Source organism: Canis lupus, chromosome 13, assembly GCF_003254725.2.
Source record: "Canis lupus dingo isolate Sandy chromosome 13, ASM325472v2, whole genome shotgun sequence".
Classification (NCBI taxonomy): Eukaryota; Metazoa; Chordata; class Mammalia; order Carnivora; family Canidae; genus Canis; species Canis lupus.
Window position 1 is genome coordinate 53,819,043 of NC_064255.1, and position 25,920 is coordinate 53,844,962.

At 35.7% G+C, this 25,920-nt stretch overlaps 1 protein-coding gene across 23 annotated transcripts in view; it reads left to right on the plus strand.

Moving 5' to 3' along the window:
- ADGRL3 (adhesion G protein-coupled receptor L3) overlaps positions 1-25,920 on the plus strand; it is a 682,677-nt gene that overhangs the window by 468,936 nt on the left and 187,821 nt on the right. For 15 of the 23 annotated variants that reach the window (XM_049092995.1, XM_049092994.1, XM_049092973.1 and 12 more), the window contains 3 exons: positions 10,706-11,008; positions 13,257-13,360; positions 23,733-23,918. In XM_049092995.1, coding sequence (XP_048948952.1) covers positions 10,706-11,008; positions 13,257-13,360; positions 23,733-23,918 — 593 coding nt within the window. The remainder of the gene's footprint in view (positions 1-10,705; positions 11,009-13,256; positions 13,361-23,732; positions 23,919-25,920) is intronic. The other 8 variants (XM_049092975.1, XM_049092981.1, XM_049092978.1 and 5 more) reach the window with 1 other exon arrangement.

The following is a 25,920-nucleotide window of genomic DNA, read 5'->3' on the forward strand; positions in this document are numbered from 1 at the left end:
TCCTGAGTCTGTAACAGAAAATACCTTGGCTTATTCACTCAACCACCTGATCTTCAGTTCAACAGAGACTATTTCTACCCTTCCCTTTGTAAGAAAAGCAAAATTCAACTGAGTTGATTTTGAAGATATAATTGATTTTATTCAGTGATTCATGAGTTGGGCAGCACCCTATCCAGCAAGTAGAAAGGGGCTACAAGGAGCTATACAAAATAGTTTTTTGTAGAAAAAAGGGGGCAGGAAAAGGAAATTTCTAGCAAAGAATAGATTGTTTTTGACAAGATCACCTTCCTAAGGGGAAAGGAACGGGTCTATCTGGCAGATTATTCACTAGTGCTAACCAGATAATTCCAGACTGACTCATTAAAGGTTATGTTCCTGGGAGAGGCTGAAACTGCAATTAAGTCAAATATTAAGTCTTGATTTGCTGATGGGGGGCTTAGCACAGATGACTCCATTTTGAATCTGTTGCCTTTTTTTTTTTTAACACAATTTTTTTTTTTAAGATTTTATTTATTTATTCATGAGAGACACACACAGAGAAAGAGGCCAAGACACAGGCAGAGGGAGAAGCAGGCTCCATGCAGGGAGCCTGATGTGGGACTCCATTCCCATGTGGGTCTCCAGGATCACTCCCTAGGCCTAAGGCAGGTGCTAAACTGCTGAGCCACACAGGCATCCCTAACATAATTATTTTAAGGGGAAGTAATTATAAATTAATAGCATCTTTTTAAATATTTAAGTTTCTTGGGGTGCCTGGGTGGCTCAGTCAATTAAGTGTCTGCCTTTGGCTCAAGTCATGATCCCAGGGTCTTGGGATCCAGCCCTACATTGAGCTCAGCAGGGAGTTCAGTGGGGATCCTCCTTCTTCCTTTCCTTCTCTCCCTGTTTGTGCTCAGTTGCTCTCTCTGTCAAGGAAAAAAATAAAACTTTTAAATAAATAAATATTTAAATGAATAAATATTTAAGTGTCTTGAGAGTCTAAGTCTATAATTTCTGACACTTGTATTTTGGCTTTTGAATATTGTGTAAGTAAAATTTTGAAACCGTTGTATATCAAATTTTACAAACTGTAATCTAGAGTAGTTGATCAAATTATTTAATTCAAAATGTCAATGTAATTGAGATACAGTAGTATATGTAGATACTGAAAATACTTTTCAAAATAAAGCATATTTATTCTCACTCACCCAACATGCATAATTGAATACTTCATGTGTTCCAAGTAGCATATTTGCATGGAAACGGTGTGGAATGTCATTTTTCCCTGTACTTAGGAAGGGTTGTAGAATTGAAATACGATTTGGGCAGATAGACTTAATTTATGTATCAAGTCTGTCATCTCTATGCTGAGTATTTAAGTCCTTTCGAATGCCATACAATATGGTTGTGGTTGCATTTGAAATTAAGAATCATTTATATGCCAGTTTTACAGCTTCCTTCCTTTTTATTATTTAAATTACCTGAATAAATGAAATATTAATTGGACTCACCAGTGGGAGAAAGTTGATGGGCACACTGAAGAGCCACCCTTTTATTTCCTACAACCTATGATAAAATTATACTGACCACCCTATAAACTCCTTGAGGAAAGGGATCATGTTTTATACAACCAGGTATTCCCATTCTAGCAGCTAGTTGGAGCTCCAATTCATGTCACTCGTAGGATTATTAGCTAAAAAATCAATGCTGGAGTTTTGGGGGGAGGGTTTTAAAGAAATATTTTTGAGGTACTTAAAAAGCAATATAACATCCTTCTTTTTTCCAGACTCTAAACATAAACAACAAAACAAATAACCAAGACCAGTAGCTGTCCTAAAATAAAGCCTTACATTTTATCAGTTTCTTAGAAACTTGTACAGAAACAAGAACAAGCACATATATATTTTCAAGCATCTGCAATAGATCAAAGTTACTCGAATTGCATTTCTTAAAAAAAAAAATTTGAGCTTAAATGATGAACTCTTCTTCATTCTTCACTGTTCACTTGAGTATTTCATTTCCAAACACAGAGGATAATTTTGTTTTTCTTGAATTTATTTTAACTTTATACTTAAAAATAAATCATGCACAACCCTTCTATTTCGGTATCACTTTATCTTCATAGGTAAACTACAATTCACAAGTTAATAGTAAAACATATGTCACTGCAAATATTAGGCAATAACTCCAGTAACTGGATAACAATTATGTCAGATCTAGGGAAATAAAACACAGTATTGAGACTAGAAGTAAGGAATTATTCTAAATCCTAACACCAATTCAACTACTTCCCCTCCTTGAATGTTTTACTGGATGTCGAGAAATCAGTAAACTCGAATCCACTTGAATTTATTTCCCCAGTTTGTTTGTCTGCATTGTTTCATCACGACCAGAGTTTACTTAATATTCTCATAAATTAAAACTTCTATAAATTGTCCAGGAATGAGCATACCAACATGCTTCTATTGATTATAATTCAGGAATCCTCAGGATTATTTGCATACAGTTTGAAATTAATACGTTTATGCGGTTGTCTAACATTTAAATAAATAATAATAATTGAATAGAGCTAGAGAATAATTTATATGAGAAGGACTAACTCTCCTTCTGTTTAAGCAAAGGGGCAAACATCAGTTCAAGTCAATTAACAATTACAAAAGGCCAACTGGGTGTCAGTGAGGACCATAGCACCCATACCCAAAGCCATCACCTCCTCTCTCAAACCGCATGCCCTTGTGGGCATATGTGTATCCATCCCATAGCATTCTTGTCATTAGCATCATCACCAGCACCTCAGATGTATGGCCAAGTAGTCACTTGTTCTCTCTACTTCCACCTTCTCCGATTCAGCCACTCTTAACTACAGCAACCCAAGTGAACCTGAATCAGATCATGTCACTCCACTGCTCAGAACCTTCCGGTGGCTTCCCATACTAAAGTTCTCACCATAACTGTAAAGCCCTACGTGCTATAGCCCCTACCCCCTCTCTGATCACAGTTCTTCCCCATTGCTCCAGCCGCACTGGTCACCTCACTGTGCCTCGGGCTCTATGGACCCTGACTGTAATATCTGAGAGGCTCCCAGCTATTCCCATCTCTCACTCTGCCACTTGTCACCTTAGCAGGCTATACCTGACACCCTCACCAACACCCAGCACTTTCTATCACTTTGTCCTGCTTTATTTATTCTTTTTATCCTTAGCACATTTTAATATCTAATGTATTTTTTTTATTTTTTGTCCTATTTATTATTTCTCCCTCCTCCTGAAATGTAAGCTTTATGAGAGCAGAAATTTTTAGTTTTTTCATTTTTATATACATTTATATACATTTCTGTATCCCCAATATGAGGAATAGCAATTTGCACATAGTAAGCTGTCAGTAATTTTTGGTTGAAGCAAGGAATAAATACAATATTATCACAGATAATAAAAATATATTATTCTTTTACTTTGCTAAGCACTTTAAATGCATACTGCCATTTTTTTCTCAAATATATATTATTGGTTCTGTGTAGTGAAAAAAACCAAGGCACAGAGATATATTAAAATCTGTTCAAAGTTGAATCTTTTTTATTTAATTTAATTAGTTAATTAGTTTATTTTTAGAGGGGAGAAGGAGCATGGCAGAAAGAGTGAGAAAATCTTAATCAGGCTTCACACACTGGATGGAGCTCAACAAGGGGGCTCAGTTTCATGACCCTGAGATCATGACCTGAGCCAAAATCAAGAGTCAGATGCTTATTAACCAACTGAGCCTCAAGGCACCCCATAGTCACATCTCTTATAAATGATTCTTTATCTAATTGTGTTATAAGAAGACATGTCTGCTATTAGAATGTTTTACCAACTGGAAGATTCTCATTATTTCACCTTTTAACATTTCCTAAGCTGGAAATGCACCTCACAATTGAAGACATGTCGGAGTTTAATTAGCAGAGATTTAACTTTTCTTTGTAAGTGGCTCAAAAAATAGCTGATGATATTGTACATTTGAGAAAATTAGGTATATTAAAATCATCTTGAAGGCAGTACTCTCTGCTCACCTCTGAATCCTTGATCCCCAGCACAATGTATAGTATAAAACAAACACCAATAAACATACTGAATGAAAAATAGAGTTAGGATATTTTTCTTCTATTGCCTGTCTTCTTCAGTAGCTTTTTCTATAAAGCTCTTAGAGACGGCTTCATGAGCTCAAGGAACGTGGTAACTATACTCAACATTTTATTCCCAATACAGCTCCTGTTACTTAATAAATATGGAGAGAGGGACACCTGGGTGGCTCAGTGGTTGAGCGTCTGCCTTCGGCTCAGGTTGTGATTCCGGAGTCCTGGGATCAAGTCCCCGCATCAGGCTCCCTGCAGGGAGCCTGCTTCTCCCTCTGTCTATGTCTCTGCCTCTCTGTGTGTCTCTCATGAATAAATAAATAAAATCTAAAAAAATTAAAATAAATATCAATAGAATGAATTAATCTTGTAATTTCTAGAGTTGAACTCTCTTATAGGTCAATAATATATGCCATACTTGATACTTAAAAAAAGAAAAAGATTCCAAACTTCTGTCAGTTAATATGGATACACATGGGTTTTAGGGTCAAACTACATGTATTTAAATGCCAGCTTCACCACTTACCAACCATGTGAAGCTAGGAAATTCACGCAACCTTGCTTATGCATGTAAAGCCTTAGCATACTGCCAAGTATGTCATTTATGCTCAAAGAAAGTCAACTATTATCTCACATTATTGTTTGCTGCTTGTTTATTGTCTACCTGGATGCTGAACAATGTATTAAGTTTTGTGGATTCTACAGTTCTTAGCTGGTCCCGAATCTTTACTATGAGAATTAGAAATGCCATAAGCAGAAAGAAATTAGCTCAAAGATAATTACTGCCTCCCCTCTTAACAGCAGTGGGCAGGCTGCTCTTTGGAGGATCAAGTTGAGGTTCTCAATGTCCCATCCAGGTTAGTATGCTTAAGAATGAGTCTCTGTAACCATGACTTGGTTGTTTGTCCATTCTTCTACTTAGGAACTTTTAACCTTTGAAAAATTACTGAGTCTCTTGGTGCTGCAGTTTCACCATCTGTAAAATGAAGGTAATTAATAGTGCCTCCTTACAGATTTTCTGTCAGAATCAAATGGGCCAATTCCTATCCATATTAAGCCTTAAGTAAATACCCAACAGGTCTGAACTATAGCAATACCAATAAAATTACATGTGAGCAGTGTTTAGGAAAAATTAATTTCCGAATTCATTAAGACCTTCTGCATATGTGTTTCTGTCATTAATTCTGTCTAAAGTCTAACACCACACATGGTCCTAATGGAAAGGGGGGGGGGTGTTTGATGGACTTAGTTTGAAATCCTGGTTCCATCATTTAACAGTTATGTAAGCCTGAGAGAATTACTTATTTTGACTTCTTTCATCTCTGAAGTGGAGGTAAATACATCCACCCAAAGATTATTAGGAGCACTAAATTGGAACACATTTAAAACATACAACACAGTTCCTGGCATGATAGGGCTAAATATGTAGCAGATAATTTTAATAAGTTGTCCTCAAATCCCCTATTTAGCTTATTATTTTATATAATAAGGCCATTACAAATTCATGTTTAATTAGTATAGATTATTTCCTCTATTTTGCAATAAGAATGATATGGGAAAATCAGAAAATATAAATGGATTAAATTACAAAAATAAATATGCCTTCCCATGGCTAATAATTTGTGGAATTTCACTATCTTAAAGAGGCCATAAAGCCAAATATTATGAATGAATTCTGAAAGGAATCACATAATTTCCTGATAGGTAAAATTAATGTTTCTTTTTTAAAGGTAAGTATAATCAAATCTGCTGCCACCAGCTTATATCCACAGGGATCAAGCAAAATTTCTCTCTTCTACCAGAGCACTGTGCAAGTACCAAAAGCCACTTGTAGTGTTGCTATGGTTTTAGGTTTCTTATTTCCTCTATCAAGCCCTTGGGAAGATTTCTTCAATAACTGACGTTGGATTTAAATAAATACTTGGAGGGAGGGGAGAAAGAAACATTTCTGTAGTCAGCCTAAATACTATATGTTGGAATGAAGTCAACACAGAAGATTAGTAAAGGGAAAACCATAGGGGAGACGCATATTTTAGAGAAGAAAAAAAAATGAATCAAGAAGAAAGTTCATGCACTTTATGAGTAGAAGGTAAACATTTCTTCTATTGTGAAGTTTTATATTCTTTTTAAAATTTTACAGTTTTTTTTTGGAGGATGCCTGTAATAGTCTGCTAAGGCTGTCATGACAAAATACCACAGGCTAGGTAACTTAAACAACAGAAATCATTTCCTCCCAGTTTTGGCAACTAAAAGTCCACAAGACCAAGGTTCTGGTCAGATTGGTTCCTCTTGAGGTCTCACACCTTGCCTTAGAAATGGCCACCTTCTCATTATGTCCTCATATGGCCTTTATTTTATGAGTATGCATCCCTACTATTTCTTCCTTTTCTTTTCTTTTTTTTTTTTTTTTTTTGTATGTCTTCCTTTTCATTTAAGGATAACAGTTCTATTGGATCAGGGCCCCACCCTTAAAATCTCATTGAACCTTAATTACCTTTTTTAAAATCTCCATCGCCAAGTAGAGTTATAGGTGGGGTAGGGCTTCAACATAAGGCCTTGGGGGAAAACAATTAACAATGTCCATCCCCAAAAATATGTTTTGTGATCAAGAATAGTAATGTCTTATTAGAATCATTGTACTTCACTCCCTTCTTAAAGCATGTGGAAGACTCAGTTGTAGAATGCACGAGATAATTCAGAATGTCATTTTTGATAGCTTATTATAGAAACATGGAATATGGAATTGGGGGACACTGATTTACTTTCTGTAGGTATGATTATGATTCACTTACCATCTGAGCCTATATTTTTTCATTTGTAAAATTAGAAATTTGTAGTTACAATTACTACATGCCGTGAATTCAATGAGATAATAAAGACATTGAAAAATGTAAAGCACTATACCAATGTTGGTTATTTTCAGTTTTCCATTAGTATACTCCACAGACTATAACCTATAGTAATATTCAAATAATATTTATTCTTTTCAAGGCAGATTGAAGGAAAAATAAATTAAACAAAATAAGCCAAAATATAAAAATGAAATAAGCCATGGGCAATATATTTCAGGGGACAGGAGAATTAAAATTTTATACATAAGGAGTTTGTTTAGTTACTTTTATGAAAATATAAGCACAGTGAGCCCAGTAACAATGACAAAATAGTGAGGAGAATTATATAATTTTGATAAAGTGTTATATGTAAATAGGCACCTCTCTGTAACACAATTCCAAAGAAATAAGTTCTATATTAATCCTTAATATTAATATGTCCATATTAAACTAAGTCCTTGCAGTGTATTACATAACAATTCACACTTTAAAAAGTTCCCTTATCAGTATACTTCATTGCTTCACAAGAGTATATTCAGTTTAAATATGGATATCCTGAAAGAGCATTATTTGGAGGAAGAGGAGACTGTGTTCTTCCTGCGTCTTTTTGTGTTATCTGGTAGTTTTCTTAATGATAGCATAAAATGCACTTATAAAATAATATTTTTAGCCTATCAACTACAAGGACTCTTAACAACTCCATCTGCTATATTTATCATTTTTCCTTTTTTTATGATATTTCACAACTGAACCCTCCCTTGCTTCCTTGACCTACACCTGATGTTCTTCTATCTTGACTGAGAGCTAATTTACTGTAGGTCAGACACAAGGCTAAAAACTGAGGAAATAGTCTTGAACAAAACACATTAGTATGTAACCTCGTCTTGGTAACTTTGAAAAGATTCCTTGGTGGAGATGGCATCCAAGCAATCCCCAAAGGCTAAACAGAAATTAGCCAGGTGGAAATAGGATCAGGAATGCTGCAGCATGTGCATAAACCCTGAGGCAGAAAGAACACGGTACAGTTGGGAAATTACTGGTAATTTTGTATGGCTTAATGGTAGAGCTGAAAGATGAAGAAGCATTACAAATGAGCTAGAGAAAAAAACTCATAAAGGGCTTTAGGCACAAAGAAAAGGAGTCCAGTCTTTGTTTAGAGGGCAGACAGAAATGATTTAAGGGATTTTAATCTGGAGAGTAACATATTCCAATTTATACCCTACAAGATGCCTCTGGCAAAAGGTAGAGAATTGTTTCAATAGGATAATTTTAGAGAAAAATAATGAGCATTGATTTCCATTATGTGGTGGTATTGTTAAATACATTTTGGTGTGGTACTATATAGTCTTTAAAAATCAGAAATCTGGACTATTATAGAGCACAAAGAAAAATATATTAAATCTGTGCTAAAAGACAAATCTATTCAAAATTGGCAAGGCCAGAGGCACAGCAAACAAGCATCTTGTGATAGTGTATCGTTGTTCCTTGTGTATGATTTGTGTGATTGAGACAATAGACTGGTCAATCTTCTCACTGCATGTGGGATTATGCAGTTTTATCAGAGTAAAAATGTTTGCAAAACAAATCTCTTCCGTCCCAGAGCATTGTATGCTAACTAAAATATCTAAATGAAGGAAAGTGCATTCATTTAGAAAGCATTCTTCAGTATCTATATAATTCTGAAGAAACTACAAATGAGAGATGGCATTATTTAAATTGAAGGAGCCAGAGAAAATGCTTGGAGTTAGTTTTTAACTATTGCCTTACTATTCTATCAAGTGGTATAAAGTGAAGAATATTTCCGCCAGCCAGTAGACTTTGCACAAAAAAGGCGCTTGTATCCCAGCAACGACAACACTGACATTTGTTTTTAAGGCTAATACTTAATAAGAACAGGAGTATTTGACTTTAATATTAATTTATTTTAATTAATTTAATATTAAATACTATTCAATGTCAAGTTATTAATAGTTCTTTTTTTTAAATATTTTATTTACTTATTTGATAGAGAAACAGTGAATGCACAAGCATGGGGAGCTTTAGAGGGAGAAGCAGGCTACCCAGTGATCAGGGAGCCTGATACGGGGCTTGATCCCAGGACCCTGGGATCATGACCTGAGCCAAAGGCAATCACTCAACTGACTGAGCAACCCAGGCACCCCTATTATTAGTTCTTAATTGTATTTTTTTTCTTTTTGAGACATTTCAAGAAATTTAAATGCAACTGATATATGTATTAGAATCATTTCTACTGTTTGTAATTTTAAGAATTGAATTTCACTCATGTTGCTAAATTTTATATTTGTGGTAAACAATTAGTGTCAATTTTAGTTTATCAAAAATCGATAGTAAAATCTCAATATTGCCATTTTGTTCTGGTATTGCTTTCACTGGCAAAAAGCTTAGAAGGTCTGTCGTACTTGTGGCTAGTGATGATTGAGAACAGAGGAAAATAGAGAAATGAAAATCAATGAGACTCAGCAGTTTGGGGGATGAGATATAAATGGAGGAAGGGGAAAAACGATCCTCTTTCTGTTTTCATGAACTTTGCATCAATGATGTTATGAACATCGCATTCCCATAGAGGGAGACTCCAAGAGGAAGGAGAAAAGCTTAGAAGAGAGGAAGAGGAAACAGAACAAGCAAGGAGACAGCTAGAAAAATAGCATCACTCCAGAAAAGGCTACAGTTTCAGTGATTAAATGTTCAGAAAATCCATACTCCCTTCCTACTGCCGTCTCTATCTTGTTATACATACCAAACACCCAGTGATGGATGCGGTACCTCTTCTGGGGCAGCAGAGTCAGGTCGATGACACGTTAAAGAAAGCAGACAGTGAATGACAAACAGCCGGAGGCTCAACACAGGACTCCGAGTTCCATAAACCCAAATCTGGCTAGAATTAGTGCCCCTGGGTTTATTGCCAGTAAATGAGGTTAAGGGTAGTTTCTAACCTTACAATTAGGAATGCAATGTATGTATGTGGAGGCCTTGCATGCTCTTGCCTTCTTAGGATGGAAACATATATTTTCCCAGAAAGATGATCCTCTGCAGTGATTATTTCCATAGTATTAATAGAACATTCCTTTGGAAATGTTCTAGGCTTAATAACCTGTTAATATCTGATCAAGGAACCTCACCAGTTGCATTTGGAATTTGGAATACATTTCCCCATTTCCCCATTTTAAGGAATCCGGTTAGAAAATAATTTATGAGACAACTAATTGGAAACTACTTTTACTTTACATTAGTAAATGTCAAGTCTTGGAGGTTTTAAGATGGGTTAGTTCTCAATCTTCAAGCTACTGTACTCAGAATTGTTCTTTACCTTTTAGCTCGAGAACACTTTAAATTTTGATGCCCTTTTTTTTCCTGATCCGTCTCCCATAATTACTTCATCTTTAGAAACTCATGTTATATTCAATGTGAAAAGACTATCATATATAGCTCTCTCCTATATAAGTTTGAAAATTCTGAGGTGAGGGCTTGAATCCTCTAAATGTTAAAAAGGCCTGAAGGATTAAAAAGCTTACTGAAGAGTTGGGTTGTGCTGCAGTTTTCTTCTCTGTGATTTGAGTTGAGTGAAACCATGGATAAGCCAATGTTTGGCATTGGTCAGACGTCTGTCATGGTCCTGAAGCGGCGCTCAGACACCTCATGGTACTGGCTTATGTATTTTATGTTTAAGGCTCTTTGAATTGTCAGATAGAAATGGTTCCTAAGGTACTAGGACATCTTGAGGTGATGAACAAGCAATGTAGGTGTTTTCTTTTGAATTTTATTTCAGAAATCTCTACCACAGGACCTCTTGGCATGGGAAGCACCACCACCAGTACCACTCTGCGGACCACAACTTGGAGCCCCGGGAGGACCACCACCCCATCCATGTCAGGAAGAAGAAACCGGAGTACCAGCACCCCATCTCCAGCTGTGGAGGTGCTTGATGACATTACCACACACCTGCCATCAGCATCCTCCCAAATCCCAGCTCTGGAAGAGAGCTGTGAAGCTGTGGAAGCCCGAGAAATCATGTGGTTCAAGACCCGTCAAGGACAGATGGCCAAGCAGCCATGCCCTGCAGGAACGATAGGTAAGTCTGCTCTACTGACTAAGTGAAAGATCTTTTGTTACTTTAGCTTGCCTTTTTTTTTTTTTTTTTTTTTTTTTTTGCAATTTTTTCTTTAGTTTTTTGTTTTTCACTACATATTTTTGTAATTTGACTTGACTGAATTCTGGACTCAGCCCAATTACAATTTAAAGCAACTAATTTTCAGAGTTTCTGAAGAAGTCACCAGTGAGGATTTGGTGTGTATATACGTGAGGTCATTGGTTTTTGCCCACAGTGTGAGGGCTGTGAGTGAACTTACCATGAGGCTGTGGATGTCCTGGCTACTCCAGAAGGCCAGCCCTTCTCTGCAGCAGCCCCGAGTGAATCACCGGGTTGCTGGAAACTAGTTCTCATGCTTGTCACCAGCTGTCAAATGTTGCTAGCAGAAAACAAGGTGGAGGACTTCTCCCTTAGAAGTCATCATCTCTTAGAAGATGATCATGGAAACTACTTAAAACTTAACAGAAGAGGAAGTTTGACTATGCTTTTGACAAGTCATTGTAGCTGTCCTTCGATAGCCAAAGGCTCTTCACAAAGGCAGGAGCCAGCCTTCCATTACTGAACATCCAGTAGAGAGCGTGAGATCCATCTTTTTCCCCCAAGAGGTAGTTCAAAGCTGAATAGTTCTTCCGTCTTCCCTGCCCTTTTTTTTTTTTTTTTTTTTTTTTTTTACTGATGTGATTCAAAATATCCCCAAGTGGTGACCATATTATTATTTACAATTTTTATGCCAGAAATAGCCTGGTTTTCTTGCTTCCTACATTGATCTTCATAAAACTAATATGTGATCTGCTGAATAATATTTGCCTTATTCCATACAATATATAATGTGTAAATAGAGCAAAGGTACAATAGATGTCACGATACAAGCAATAGAGGCTCTGTCTTTGGGTGTTGTCAATTTGGTTACTTTTTTTTTTTTTTAATTTTATTTTTAATTTAATTTTTTTTCGATTTGGTTACTTTAAACAGGTTTGTCAAAAAAAAAACAAAAAACAAAAAAAAATAAACAGGTTTGTCTTAGCACAGTTCCAATGTGGATATATCATTCTGAATCCTGTAGTATGTGAAATGGGAGAAGGACCAAAAAGAATATTGGCTTTTATAAAAGTGCACATGTAATTTCTGTTTTCAGCAAAGTCTTTTAAAAAATATTCTGAAATCCTTCTTCCCTTTATGAAAGGGTGCAATGTTTAGTTCTAAAGTTTTCTGTGGTACTGAAGTCAGTTTGATTCCAACAGTTTGAAACCTTGTCTCTAAGCATTTCGTTCTGGGCCTCAGCTCTTCATTTCTAAAAGAAAAATAATAATACCCCCCCCATCAGATGTTTGTTGTGAAGGTGAGTGAAATACTTTATTTGAAAGCAGTTTTAGAACTACAGAGCACTACAGAAATATGTCATTATTGTTCTGTGAAAATTGAGAGAGAGCTTCAAAGGAAACCAAACCTTCTAGAGCCCTCCCAGGTGAATGTCCCTGCGCTACAATCTTATTTTTAACCTTTTCTCTGTCCCCTCTGCTGTACTCTGTCCAGACCCACACAGACCCACATTCAAGGCTGTCCCTTGAATTATTGTAATAGCTTCCCCCAAACCTTCACATCTCCCCCTCAGATTCGTCCTCCATGCTGCTGCCACAGTTGTCTTTCTAAAACCTTAATCAGCTCATTTCTCTCCTCTGCTTAATGTTCATTGATTTTCCAGCACCCACAGGTGGCAGACAAGGGAGTTTATGATCTGACTTTGCCTGCCTTTCTGAGTCCATTAAACACAACTCCCCTCTACAGTAGACCTCAATTTAAAACATTTGAAGTTTCCCAAGGACAACTTATTTTTGCTGCACCTGGAATGCCCTTTCCTACCTTGTTTTCCCGAAAAACCTGCACACTGATACCTTGAAGACTCAACTGCTACCTTGCCTCTGAAAAAACTCACACAGTAAGCCCCGTGGGGGCAGGTACCACATTGATCTAATTTAGGAAATTGTTCTCTGAACCTGGTATAAGTGCCAGCAAGTGCTTTCAAAATATTGAATGTTTTTATTTGTTCTGTTGCATTTCTCCAATGTCAGTTATTTGCCAGGCGCTGTGTGTGGTGTTTTAACAAACATTCTCTTAGTTTAATGATGTCAGTTTTGCCTTTGTTCATATTTAAACATAACATGGATATAAAGTCTTTGTAAGCAAGATGGTTTGAATATTTAAAGCAGACTTATTTTTCTCATTGTTTTAGGAGTATCAACTTATCTCTGCCTGGCTCCTGATGGAATCTGGGATCCCCAAGGACCAGATCTTAGCAACTGTTCTTCTCCTTGGGTCAACCATATAACACAAAAGGTAAATCGTATGACTGACAAGGAAGGTTTTCCCAAACCGAGATCCTCTGTTATTGATTATAACTGTTGCAAACAAAGTAGTTAAGATCTTTTAATTAACATGGAAATATTCTCCCTTTTTAACTTCATTTAAGATTTAATGACAACCTTTGATACGCTATGTGCTAATCTAGAATTTTGTTGTTCTTAAAGGACAAATCTGTGAACTTCCTCTAAGCCAGGCAGTATTGCTTATAATAATTTTATTATGAATAAAATTTTTATAATATTGTGAACTACAGATATAAAAGTCCAAGAGGCATTATAAATCAAGGAGGCAAAAGCTTCTAGCATACACGCATATGTATTTTCCCATGGAAATAATGATCACCAAAACGTCTACCTTTGGAATCTTAAGCTATTTGATAAATGTTCTGTAACCTAATCATTTATCAGTGTTAAAAGTATACATATGTGGACAGAATCTTGCAGACTCAAATTTTCAGGGCTTATTTGGTTGCAATATGTTGAACATTTTTATTATTAATGCACTGTGGGGCTTTGAATTGATTTCATTACAAACAGAGACCAGATGTGCATTTATGCCAAAAGGGCTATGGGATGAATCCTTATTATAGCAATTTGTGTGGATTTATGCACTCCTAAAATGAAGAGTCCTTCTATGGCACATTAGCTATGCTGAGGAATTTCTGAAAGAGATTTTTTTCCCGAGAAATATTACAAATGATGGCCTTACTAAAAGCCTGTCTGTGCCATTTGCTCTTTTCTCTATTTGTTTTTAACCAGGCTGATCCTCAATAATATACTGTATAATAATCCATAAATATCTACCCAGTAGATCATTTAGCAGATGAGCCATAACTATCTATTTACCCTAAATCATGGAAGAACAGTGGTTATATTGACTCTAGTTACCCTCTTACATATGCATCTCCATACTTGTTGCTATTCATAATGATGCTTCTCCAATTTCAGCACTGTTCCTGCCACAGTTTTTATGTCCTTTGATTTTATTACAATGTAGCTCAGACCCCAGGGCAAATAACTCTTGCTGGATGTGATCAGATTAAGAGATCAGTAGCATATCTCCTTACATTAGCAACTTTTAAAAAATACTCCCTACATACTTAGCCCAGGGGGTAATATTAATTCAGTAATAATTCACCTAGAAGGCTGACTGTTTTCATGATAATTCCTGAATATAGTTAGACTGTTTCATTGCAGGAATTACTGGGTGACTTTAACTGATAATGAGACTTAATTCTTTTCTTTCCTCTGCAGACCTCCTAATCTTATGACAAAAGAGATAATTCTTTGCAAAGATCAGACAGCTGTTGCCCATTTGATTTATAGATGGGTGGTGATTTTTTTTTTAATATAACAAATATGTTCCATTATTCCAGAGCATTTCTGCTTAATCCTGTAGAGTCTGTAAAAATATATAATATTATAATTATATTAAGATTATAGCATTTAAGCAGTTGGAGTTTATAATAATGCCTTAGCTTCATAACTTATAAGTTTATAAAATCTTCAAAAGTTTAACAGGAGGCTTTGGAGCCCTCCGAATCAGATTATATAACTAGGCCAAGGTCAGTGTTGGAGCTAGGATTTTAGGGGGATCTACCTTTATCCAGGCATCATACATAGCCATGACACTGGTTAAACTGTGCCCAGATTTTGACTGCCTTTATATCATACCTACTTCCCTAGGCCCTCTTTACTTTTGTCCTCCCTTTTACCTGGTGTATCCCTCATACCTCCAAATATTTACGCTCTTTTTTCTTTAAGATTTTGTTTATTTATTCACAAAAAGACACAGAGACAAAGACCGAGGGAGGAGCAGGCTCACAGGGAGCCCGATGTGGGACTCGATCCCTGGACTCCAGGATCATGCCCTGGGCCGAAGGGTAGACGCTCAACCGCTGAGCCACCCAGGTGTCCCACATTTATGCTTCATTGAATACAAAGAGTAGTTTATATTCTACAGGTTTCTTTACCACAAAGCTCCAAAACTTTTAAATATTAATACTGTCAATACTAATTGACGTTAATTAACATCGATAGATGTTTTGTAACCTAATCATTTATCAATGTGAAAGGTATACATATGTGGACAGAATCTTGCAGACTCAAATTTTCAGGGCTTATTTGGTTGCAATATATTGAGCATGTTTATTACTAATGCAATTATAAAAATGGAGAGAATTTGTATGCAGTATTCACAGAGCGATTTGTCCACATTATCTCCTTGCTCTCCAAAGCCTCCTTCACAGAATCCATACCTTTGCTCATTTCGTCTGTCAGAACCAGAGTCCCAACAACAAACAGGTGGAACATTCGAAAAGGGTTCGCTTACAGTTTCTTGGGGGAGCAAAGGTGAACTGGAGGGATTGAGTAGGAAGCCACAGCTAGTAACAGGTGGAACGGCTCCCAGCCCCAAGCCTGTGGGTTGATGGATCAGAGGAGTGACTAAAAATTGGAAGCGGATGTCTTTGAAAGGAAAGTTGACCCACAGACAAGAGACTCAGCCTAGCATCAGGCAACTTTTCAGAAAGAGATCTAGGGGAATAAATACCCTGACCTCACTCCCCCTCCTCCTTCCATTCACTTGCCCACCATCCCATTGGACAAACCAGTGGAAACCAGAGAAGAGGGGCGCTCTGGATAACACCCTGGTAAGTTCGCTGTGTAGGGCAGAGAGCAGGATGGAGGCGGAGGGTAAATGGCCTGGAACCAATAATTGGAAAGTACCCAGCATAGCTCTAAGCTTGCACTCCCCTTCTCTCATCCCTCTGCCTTTTCCCATTCTTTCTCCTCTCCCTGCTCCTCCCCTCCCTGCTTCCGTTCCCACACCCCATTCCTACTGCTCTGCTCTCAACTTCTCCCTTTTTCTAGTGGATTTCTTTTTTGGTCCCATTAAAGATTAAAGAACTGTCTTTCATGATTCATTCCTTCTCTCCTCCCCCTTTGTGAGCTTTGTGTCCTGTGAGCTTCAAACTTGTAAAATAAAGGAACACTTCTTACCCCCTATGAAAGCAGAGATGAGAAAAGAAAAAGAGGAGATTCTCTGTAAGCAGCATATTCAGTTTCCACTCCTCAAGGGTCATTGAGTGAATGCATCCTGGAATGTGAGGCACCTCCTTTATGACTTTCTGGGGAATTTCTGTGGGCTTTCGAGGAAAGAACACCTCTGGATCACATTCTTGGAAATCAATTAAATGAGATGCAATCCAAACTGGAGGTCCTAAAGACGAGGGATAATGAGGTAGAAGAATGAGTGAGTGACATAGAAGACAAGTTGATGGCAAGGAAGGAAGCTGAGGAAAAAAGAGAAAAACAATTAAAAGATCATTAGGGAAGGTTAAGGGAAATAAATGACAGCCTCAGAAGGAAAAATCTACGTTTAATTGGGGTTCCCGATGGCGTCGAAAGGACAGAGGTCCAGAAAGTGTATTTGAACAAATCATAGCTGAGAACTTCCCTAACTTAGGAAGGGAAACAGGCATTCAGATCCAGAAGATAGAGAAATCACCACTAAAATCAGTAAAAAACTAAAAAAAAAAAAAACTAAAAAAAAAAAAAATCAGTAAAAACTGTTCAACACCCCGACATTTAAAGTGAAACCTGCAAATTCCAAAGATATTCTCTGCATCTCTGCCATGGGGAGGAGCATTCTTTTCATTATCAATAATACTGTCCACCCACTGTGTGTTTGGCACCACTGCAGACAGCAAGTATACACAAATAAGTGGATTAGGATGCCTATTTTAGTTTGAAAAAGCAAACTATATTTCCATGTTTGTTAAGGAACGAATGATTCCCCGTCAACCTCTGTGCCTGCAGTCAGGCCAGAAGAGAGAAGGAAAACAGGCAAAGGATCTTGATGGCTTCTAATGCAGAAATGAATTCAGGCCACTTATATACTGGTGAAATCATAGAATAAATTTTGTGTGGTGATAAAGAGTAGATTACATTTAATTAGAGAATGTAAGCCTCTAAAGTCAGAATTTCATGAAGAAGTTCATTACAAGCTAGCTGGAATAGTTTCATGAAGATGAGATTTAATACAAAGCATAACTTGTATAAAAGAGGTAAAAGTTGTGCACGAAGGGGCCTTTACGCCGGCAACAATAGAGAGGGAGGAGGGGGAGAGAAAAATTGGTAGGTAGTGGCATAGATGGATGGATGGACAAGATGGATAGAAGGAAAGGCAGGTTCAAAGATCAACAGTTGGATGAATAGAAAGATAGGTAGATTGATCTTCAAATTAATTTTTATGAATCTTTTCCAGCTCTTCTTGAAAACCAGCAAATTAGTTCAGAGCTCAGGCACCTCAAACATATCCTATTTTCTCACCTTAATTACTACTTACTGAAATATATAGTCTCTGGCTTTAGCTTGATCTCTAGATTACACTCAGATTTTCAAAAAGGAATTTATATTTTCTATGTTGCATACTTTTAAAGAGCTTATTGTGCTCTCTTCGGCAGCACATATACTAAAGAGCTTATTGCACTTTCCAATCCCTCCAGTCTTTTTCAATTTAAAATTCTTTGAAATTACAGTTTTGAATAGCTTCCATATTTCTCTGTATAGGATTTGAAGTATGCTTCCTACTTCATTACCTGGTTCAACTATTATATGAAAAAGAAATGCCTGAATTGTCGCTGGAAAATAGTCTTTCTATTTCTAGCAAACTGAAGAGTCTTGTGTTTTGTTTGTTCACAAGCTACTGACAGATTTCGAGATAAGTTGAGTTTTTCCTGCATTTTTTTAAAGAAGGATGTGAAGATCCAGAATTGTTGTGATTTTACACTATAAAATAAGCCAGTTATTTGCCTAGGAAGACTGAGTTGAGTCCTATCACCCGGATTTTAGTTTCTCCACTATTTTAATCTCCATAGAGCTAATATGGAATGAAATAAATAGCTTCTTAATTTTTCAGAGATTGGTAGGGTTTCTAGGACTTCAGGCTGATTTAACCTATTTTGGACTGTAAGATAAAAACATTCTATTTTTTATATATCTTTTGGACTCTGACTTATAGCAAAATAGCATAACTAGGTCTTTCAAAAAAAAATGATAGCTAAACACTTAAACACTATGAAAAAATCCTTCATGGATTGTTTTGGCACTCGGTTAATGTTTGATGTAATAAATCTCATAAAATGTCAAAACATTGCAAAGAAAATTGTTTTTCCATGTGTCAGAAATTGAAATGTAAATAGAATCCATCTCTGTCATAATTATTATCCTTAACAAAAGCTACAGGGTTTCCCCTCCCCTATTCAAGTTCTAGATATAATCCCACCATTTCAATACAGGCATTAATTTACTAATTGTCACAGAACTCATAAGATTTCTCAGTGTGCATGTGCTTATTTCTAAGAAGTAACTTCAGTAGAATGTAGTGAAAGAAATGGTTGAGACAGACATTTTCATTAGATCTGTAAGCCAGGATACACCGAGTAACATTATTTCAGCCCTTTGCCCAGAAGACTTGAGACACATTCAAGGTATGCATATATCTGTTGTCTAGAAGTAAGATAATTGTGGTCCATGAGTACTGTGATGAGAGAAATAAATAGAGCAATCAGACAATAGAGTAGCCTCTGGATGCCACTGGAAAGAATATGGTTAGGGAGAGCCTGCTGTGGAAAGGCAAACTTTGATCACCATGGAGTGCCTCTCTTTCCTTCCCCTCCTGCAGCCAATCAGATAGTAGGCCTGTCAGTGTACTTATATTCCTCTCCCAAATCAGGCCACTTTTCACCATCCTCCACTGCCACTACTCTAATCTATAATGTCTTCTGCTCCCAGAGCCTCTTAGCAAATTCCCTTTCAGCCACCCCTGAACCCTCTAATCCATTTTCCTGAGTTGATTTCAAATACATCTCTGATTAGACCACTCCTGTTTAGACACTTTAGCACCTTCCCTTGGGCTGAGCGCACTTCCTAAAATCTTTATCATGACTTCCGAAGGGGACCGCTTCATCTGCCCCTTGCTCACCTCTCCAGTGGCCTGAATCCCAGTTAGAGCCCCCTTGGTGTAGTTCCCCTAGGACCCATGCCTCCCTCCTAAAAGTGTCCTCTCTGCTTAGATGCCAACCCAATTCCTTCTTTCGCATCCCATCTCAGATTCAATATTCTTCCACAGAAAAGCATTTCCTAAGCTCTTCCGTAACTTCAGACACTAGGTTAAGATACCCTTAAACTTGGGTTCCGTTTTCCACTCAAGAAAATTAAAATGAAATAATTCTTCAGTTAATTGATTAAAAACCTTTTCCATTGCTAGTATGTAAGCTCCTTTTTATTGGCTACCATTTTATTCAGCATTGTAGTCCCATGCTGTTAGAAATTCACATGTTAATTAAAGAACAAATGAACATATACACTGAATAAATGTTGAAATTCTAGAAACAGAGACATTCATCCTGTTATTTATTTATTTAATGATTTTATTTAGGGGATGCCTGGGTGGTTGAGCGTCTGCCTTTGGCTCAGGGCATGACCCTGGTGTCCCAGGATTGAGTCCCATATTGGGCTCCAAGAGAGGAGTCTGCTTCTCCCTCTGCCTATGTCTCTCCCTTTCTCTGTGTGTCTCTCATGAATAAATAAATAAAATTTAAAGATTTTATTTAGAGCAGAGAGAGAGTGAAAGCCTGAGGGGGGTGGAGAGGGCACAGAGGGAGAAGCAGATGCTTAACCCATTGAGCCACCCAAGTGCCCCCATCCTGTTTTTTAAAGTAAGATACAATATCTATTTTTACCATGTACACATACACAATTTATAGTGGGTAGGTATCAATATTAAATTCTGAAGGTAGAAAAGTGTGTTTTTTTTCTTTCTGTTGCACCTGCAGTATCTCATCTTCTCAAACCATGGTTATTCAGGTTGTTACTTTCTGTTGCCTTCCCACCCTATTTTCCAGCTATTTATTCCCCTCTACTATATTCCCATAATACATCATGATACATTTCTGTTATTAAAATTGCACTATTGTGTTACTGTTATCTGCCTTTATGCCCCTACCCTCACCCCAATCCCAAAGGTAGAATGGAAGCTTCATGAGTACAAGAGCTATATAATGTTCTTTTCTATTTCCTTAGGAAATAACAAGTGTCCAAATGATTGTTGAATGAATGAAAGATTCTTATTATGATTTCTTAAGTTTTAAGAGGAAGAGAGGATCAGGATAATAGTTCTATCAATTTTTATTTTACTTTAAAAACATACTTCTCACATTTTTATTATAAACCTTTTTATAACTTAATTGCACTTCAGAGTTTTGTTTTTTCTTACCAACTTTCTTTTTGGTGAATATTGAGTTTCAGAGTTCTTTTGAGGACATAATTAAATTTATTCTTCATAAATAAGTGCTTCTTAAATGTTAAAATATAACTACTATTTTAAGATAATCCACCAGTAATTTTCATATTTGACTCAGTCTTATCACACTAGATCATCTGCTATTGATACATATATAGCAAGCACCATTATCCTTTATGTTGAGAACAGTTATATTTTGACTTATAAGTCATTTACATTTTTAACTTTTTGATTACTGTACATAAAGAAAAAGTTTAAATTTTAATATAAGGGAACTACATAGGCCTTCTTTTCCACCTCATCATATGTTCCACCCTAATATTATAATAACAAATTTGAAAACTATGCTTATACAACTACACAGAAAAAAAAAAGAAATGGAATAAGAGTATGAAAATACCAGCACTGTTATTTCTTATTTTTTCTCTGTCTGAGAAACAATTTTGATTTTCCTAATATTCCCTGATAGATGTAACCAAAGTCAATACTTGCATCCTTAGTTTCAAAGATACTGTGTCAATAGAGAAAATATATAACTTAGTTTAGTAGGGCTCAAATGTTTTTCAACAAGTAAATCAAAAGACTTCAGAGGTCCTCATCTGCCCTGACATTTCTCACAGAGAAAATAAGATGTGGAAATAAAGAAATAGAAGAAAACAATATAACAGCAACAACAACAAAGGTTATAGAACAATTATATAACACAATGATTAACAAAGTAAAACATGAAATTCTACATATATATTATTATAAGAATATCATAGATGGAAACTATAACAAATGACGGCACACTAAAATCATGCATTGATTGAAAGAACATCCTCTTGGAAAATTTTAGGAATTCTAGCTACTGTAAGAGTAAGTAGCACAGTAAGAGTTTTTCAAAGTTACCAAGCACTTCTATCATGTGTTTAGCCTTATTGAATGGAATACTGAATTTGAATGCTTAGCAAATACCAGCATCTCACTAAGTTAATTAATGAATACCAAAATGTATAAATCATTCATTGATTACTAGGTTACCCATAAGCAGCCTTAAATTGTATGTAAAATGAAAATGTATGGATTATAATCACATTTATGTCTGTGACCACTTAAAAGTACTTTCATGACCCATCAGTGGACCATGAATGCTACTTTAATGTACCTTGAATTTGTTTTGTACTTGAACATAAAAGCATTGAACCTTATAATGTATTCCATTTGGTTTTATAGGCATCTTAGCTATGTAGGCCTTGACCATATTTTACAAATTTATTGAAGTTAGTGCGGGTGTTTTCTATTTTAAAGATTTCTAAAAAGTACTCATGTAGTAGATACTTCACTATATTCTTCTTATAGCATTTAAATAGTATAGAAAAAGATATTTCCTTTGATTCCCATCTTTCAGACTTCTGTGTGCTTAAATATATATAAAATAAACATAAAAATATCATGCTGTATGTATTGCATGTTTCATACATAGCACGTTTATATGCTACTAATGTTTTGTATTTTTATTTCACAAATACCGTGCTAATAGATATTAGCATATATTTTAAATATATATATATATAAACTTGCATTTATTTTAACTCAACAGAACTTGTTGAAAATCGATGTTAAAAACATTGATCTCCTTTGTACTTTTAAACTGTTGTACAATATTCCATGATATTTATATATATGAGCATTTTTCTACGGTTGTAATCCATTTGTTTTCTCTTATAAGCAAACCAGAATGAACATGTTTGAACATTTCCTTTTAACATTTTTGGGATTATTTTATTTCTTATGGTTGGAAGTGGGAAGAGAAATAACTCAGTTATATAATCTTCACATTTCAAAATTTAATGGACACTGGTAATTTGTTCTACATGGATGCTATACAAATATATATGCCCAGTGGTAATTTCTGAGGGTGATAGACATTTCCACAAATCCTAGCCAACATTTTGTTACTACATTTTTTTTTTTTGGCTTTTACTTTGGATTTTTCTACATACTTGAGGTATGATAATAATCAATATCATTGATTATTAATGATATAGCTGTTCTAATCACCCTAATTTGTATATATAAATCTTTAAGCATTCAATCCTGCTACTAACATTTATTAAGCATCCCTTAGAAGATATTGATAACCTATGTGAGTAAGAATCTTAGTCATGTTCCTTAGAGCTCTCTGAAGACCTGCGAGGAAGATACCCTTACAGAGAGGAATTTTCTCTGTGAGATCCTGAATTTTATATTGGACTGTGCTTTAAAAAAAAAAAAAAAGGAGAGGGGGAGAGGAGAAAAAAGTTTCCTAAACATTACAGTATTATACATTCAAGTTGTTATAGGGTAAAATATCCCTATCTTCTTTTACCCAAAGCTGACAAATTTATTCACATGAGCATGGGGTATTAGTCTCTATCTCTTTTAACATCTTTGGAGTGTTGACAATTTGATGTATTCTTAGAGAATATACTTGAAAGATAAGCATGTAGCTTCCAAAAAGGAAGATGCTAGAAACAGCAATAATTTGCTACCCAGTGCATTGGGATCAAAATCTCTTACTTAGTTAATAAGAAAATGAAAACCTTTTGAAAAGCAGGGATTGTATTTGGGATAAAATTTTCACAAAGCTTAGCAGCCTGTCAGTGTCCATTGTGTACTAAGTACTAAATTAGACACAATAGAAAATTTGTGCTTGCCTCTGAGAACTTAGAATATGGTTGGGGATTCACAACACAAATTCATCAACACAGGATTTAAAAACTCACAGAGAAAAATCACAGGGCAAACTTTAGAGTTGACCTAAATGGACGATTAAGGTGAGAACAATTTTCCGAAGTAAGATTCTTCAGCCGGGAGCTCCCAAAAGATAGAAACTTCAAGTTAGATATTACAGAAGAAAAATAATGATTAACAGGGAAATGCAGGGAATGTATCCCAGGTAAAGATGGAGTTTAATAATTACTTCTTGGCTTAATGATTATAATTCATATGCAAAAACAATTGTTCACAGAGACACTTTTTTAAGATCTTTCTTTTTATTCATTTTTCAAAATCGCAGTTGAAATCTGGAGAGACAGCTGCCAACATTGCTAGGGAATTGGCCGAACAAACAAGAAACCATTTGAATGCTGGAGATATCACCTACTCAGTCCGTGCCATGGACCAGCTGGTAGGCCTCCTAGATGTACAACTTCGGAACTTGACCCCAGGTGGAAAAGATAGTGCTGCACGAAGTTTGAACAAGGTAAGGACTTTGGTTTTATATATATATGTATATGTAACATATATATATAAAGTTGTGAGACCGCTCTGGTTAATTTTTCTCTTTCTATAAAATCATATCATTCTAAAAAGCATCACTAGTTACATTCAATCTGCTTCAGTATTTTATTGCAATGGTGACCCAGTTTGGCCTCTAATCTACAGATGCAATAAATGATCATCTCTCCTTATACATTTTGAATTTACAATTATATTTTATTTGCTGTTTACTATTTTGAATGCTAAATTCTGGCAAGGCCGATATGAGCAAATGCAATTTATTTTGTTTCTTTTTTTCCTTTTGAACTTTTACATCAAAATAATTATAATAAAATAAATGTCTAATCAATAAGTAGAAGTTTAGAAAATAGCAATGAGATAGGATATTAGCAATTCATTAAAGATGTTTCAAAAAGGAAATAATTTAACCTAATTAATATTACACTTAAAACTCATGGGACAAGTAGTTAGGTTTTAATTTGTATTTCCTTTTGATATTTAAATTACTCAGATTTTACTTCACTGTGTTAACACTTTAGAAGGTTTAATTGTATTTCAGCAAATTTGAATTGTAAATAATGAAAATAATTCCTTTTTTAAATTTCAGAGAAGAGACATTTTATATATTATTTATAAGTATACAATATATATTTGTATATTATATAAACATCTTATGTTTATTGTATATAACTATATATTATATAAGCACTTTGTATAAGCATTTTATTTATATTAATATGTAAAACATATTTTACATATTTATAAGGAATATATAACTTATTCCTTATAACATCCCATGGCAAATTAACTCCATGATGAAAAGATACTAGAATGACTAGCATCAAAAGACATGTGTTCCATGAAAGGTATTTGTGTAGAAGTGATGAGTTATTGAAACTGGATTTTAAGGCCTTGAATGTCCTGACAGTCCAACTCCTTTAAAAAGCAAGAATTCGGCAGTAGCAGACTAAAGTCCTCTACGGAAGTCACCAAATGAACATTCCTCTTTAGAATGAAAAAGACTTTTAGGAGAATGGTCTTTTCGTATGTTAAGTTTTTTTGTGTCTCATTACACTTAGAGTCTCACTGATCAAGATGAAAGAAATTTTTCAAATAACGATGGTTTGACACAGGAAAGCCTGACATTTTATCTGGCAAATACAGTTTTTCCTGCAATTTCATCCTCAGAAAACAGATTCAGCTTTATCTAGCAGATATAAATTATTATTAAAGTTTTTTCCATGCTGAGCATAAAGGAGTTATTTTTGTCACTTATGCCCCTGATAGAATCACAACCAAGTCCCTGATAAAATGTAATCCACAGCTGCCTATGTAATCTGGACATGCTGAGATTTTAATGTGTTATTACCCAGGCTGACTGGATGCTATTAACGAATATTGCCGCCAGCTATTGTTATCCTAATGTACTGGAAGTAGTAATTTCTATTAATGTTACATATCCATAACATTACTTGTTATAGCAATACTTTGTATCTTTATTTAAAAACGGTGTTGATGTCTGACAGTATCAGGTAAAGCTGGCAATTAATGTCACATTCTAACTGGCTACAGCTAATCAGCTTGCCTACTCTGAATATCAAATAACTACATAATGGGCAAATTTCCATTTGTGAAGCTTTTTAATGCTTTCTTTTGTTTCCCATTTGGCTCTTTTCAATTGTTTATAGAATGTGGTTTGTCATATGTTAATTTGCATGATGGGGTGAGGAGATGGGAGGGCAAAGGTTACCCACGTGCTCACTGGCTTGCTCTCATTGCCTGTTCCCACTGTTCCCTGAAGCACTTATAACCCATCAGATTTGCAAAGTCAACTTGGTACAAATCAATTGAACTCCACATTGAAATTCTGAAGGGTTTAGAGTCCTGTGAAACCAAGATGCGAGTCAGTGATCCAAATGACAGCGCTGGCAATTTACTTGCACTCATTCCTCACTTTAATTCTTTAGAGGAGTAACTGCTCTATG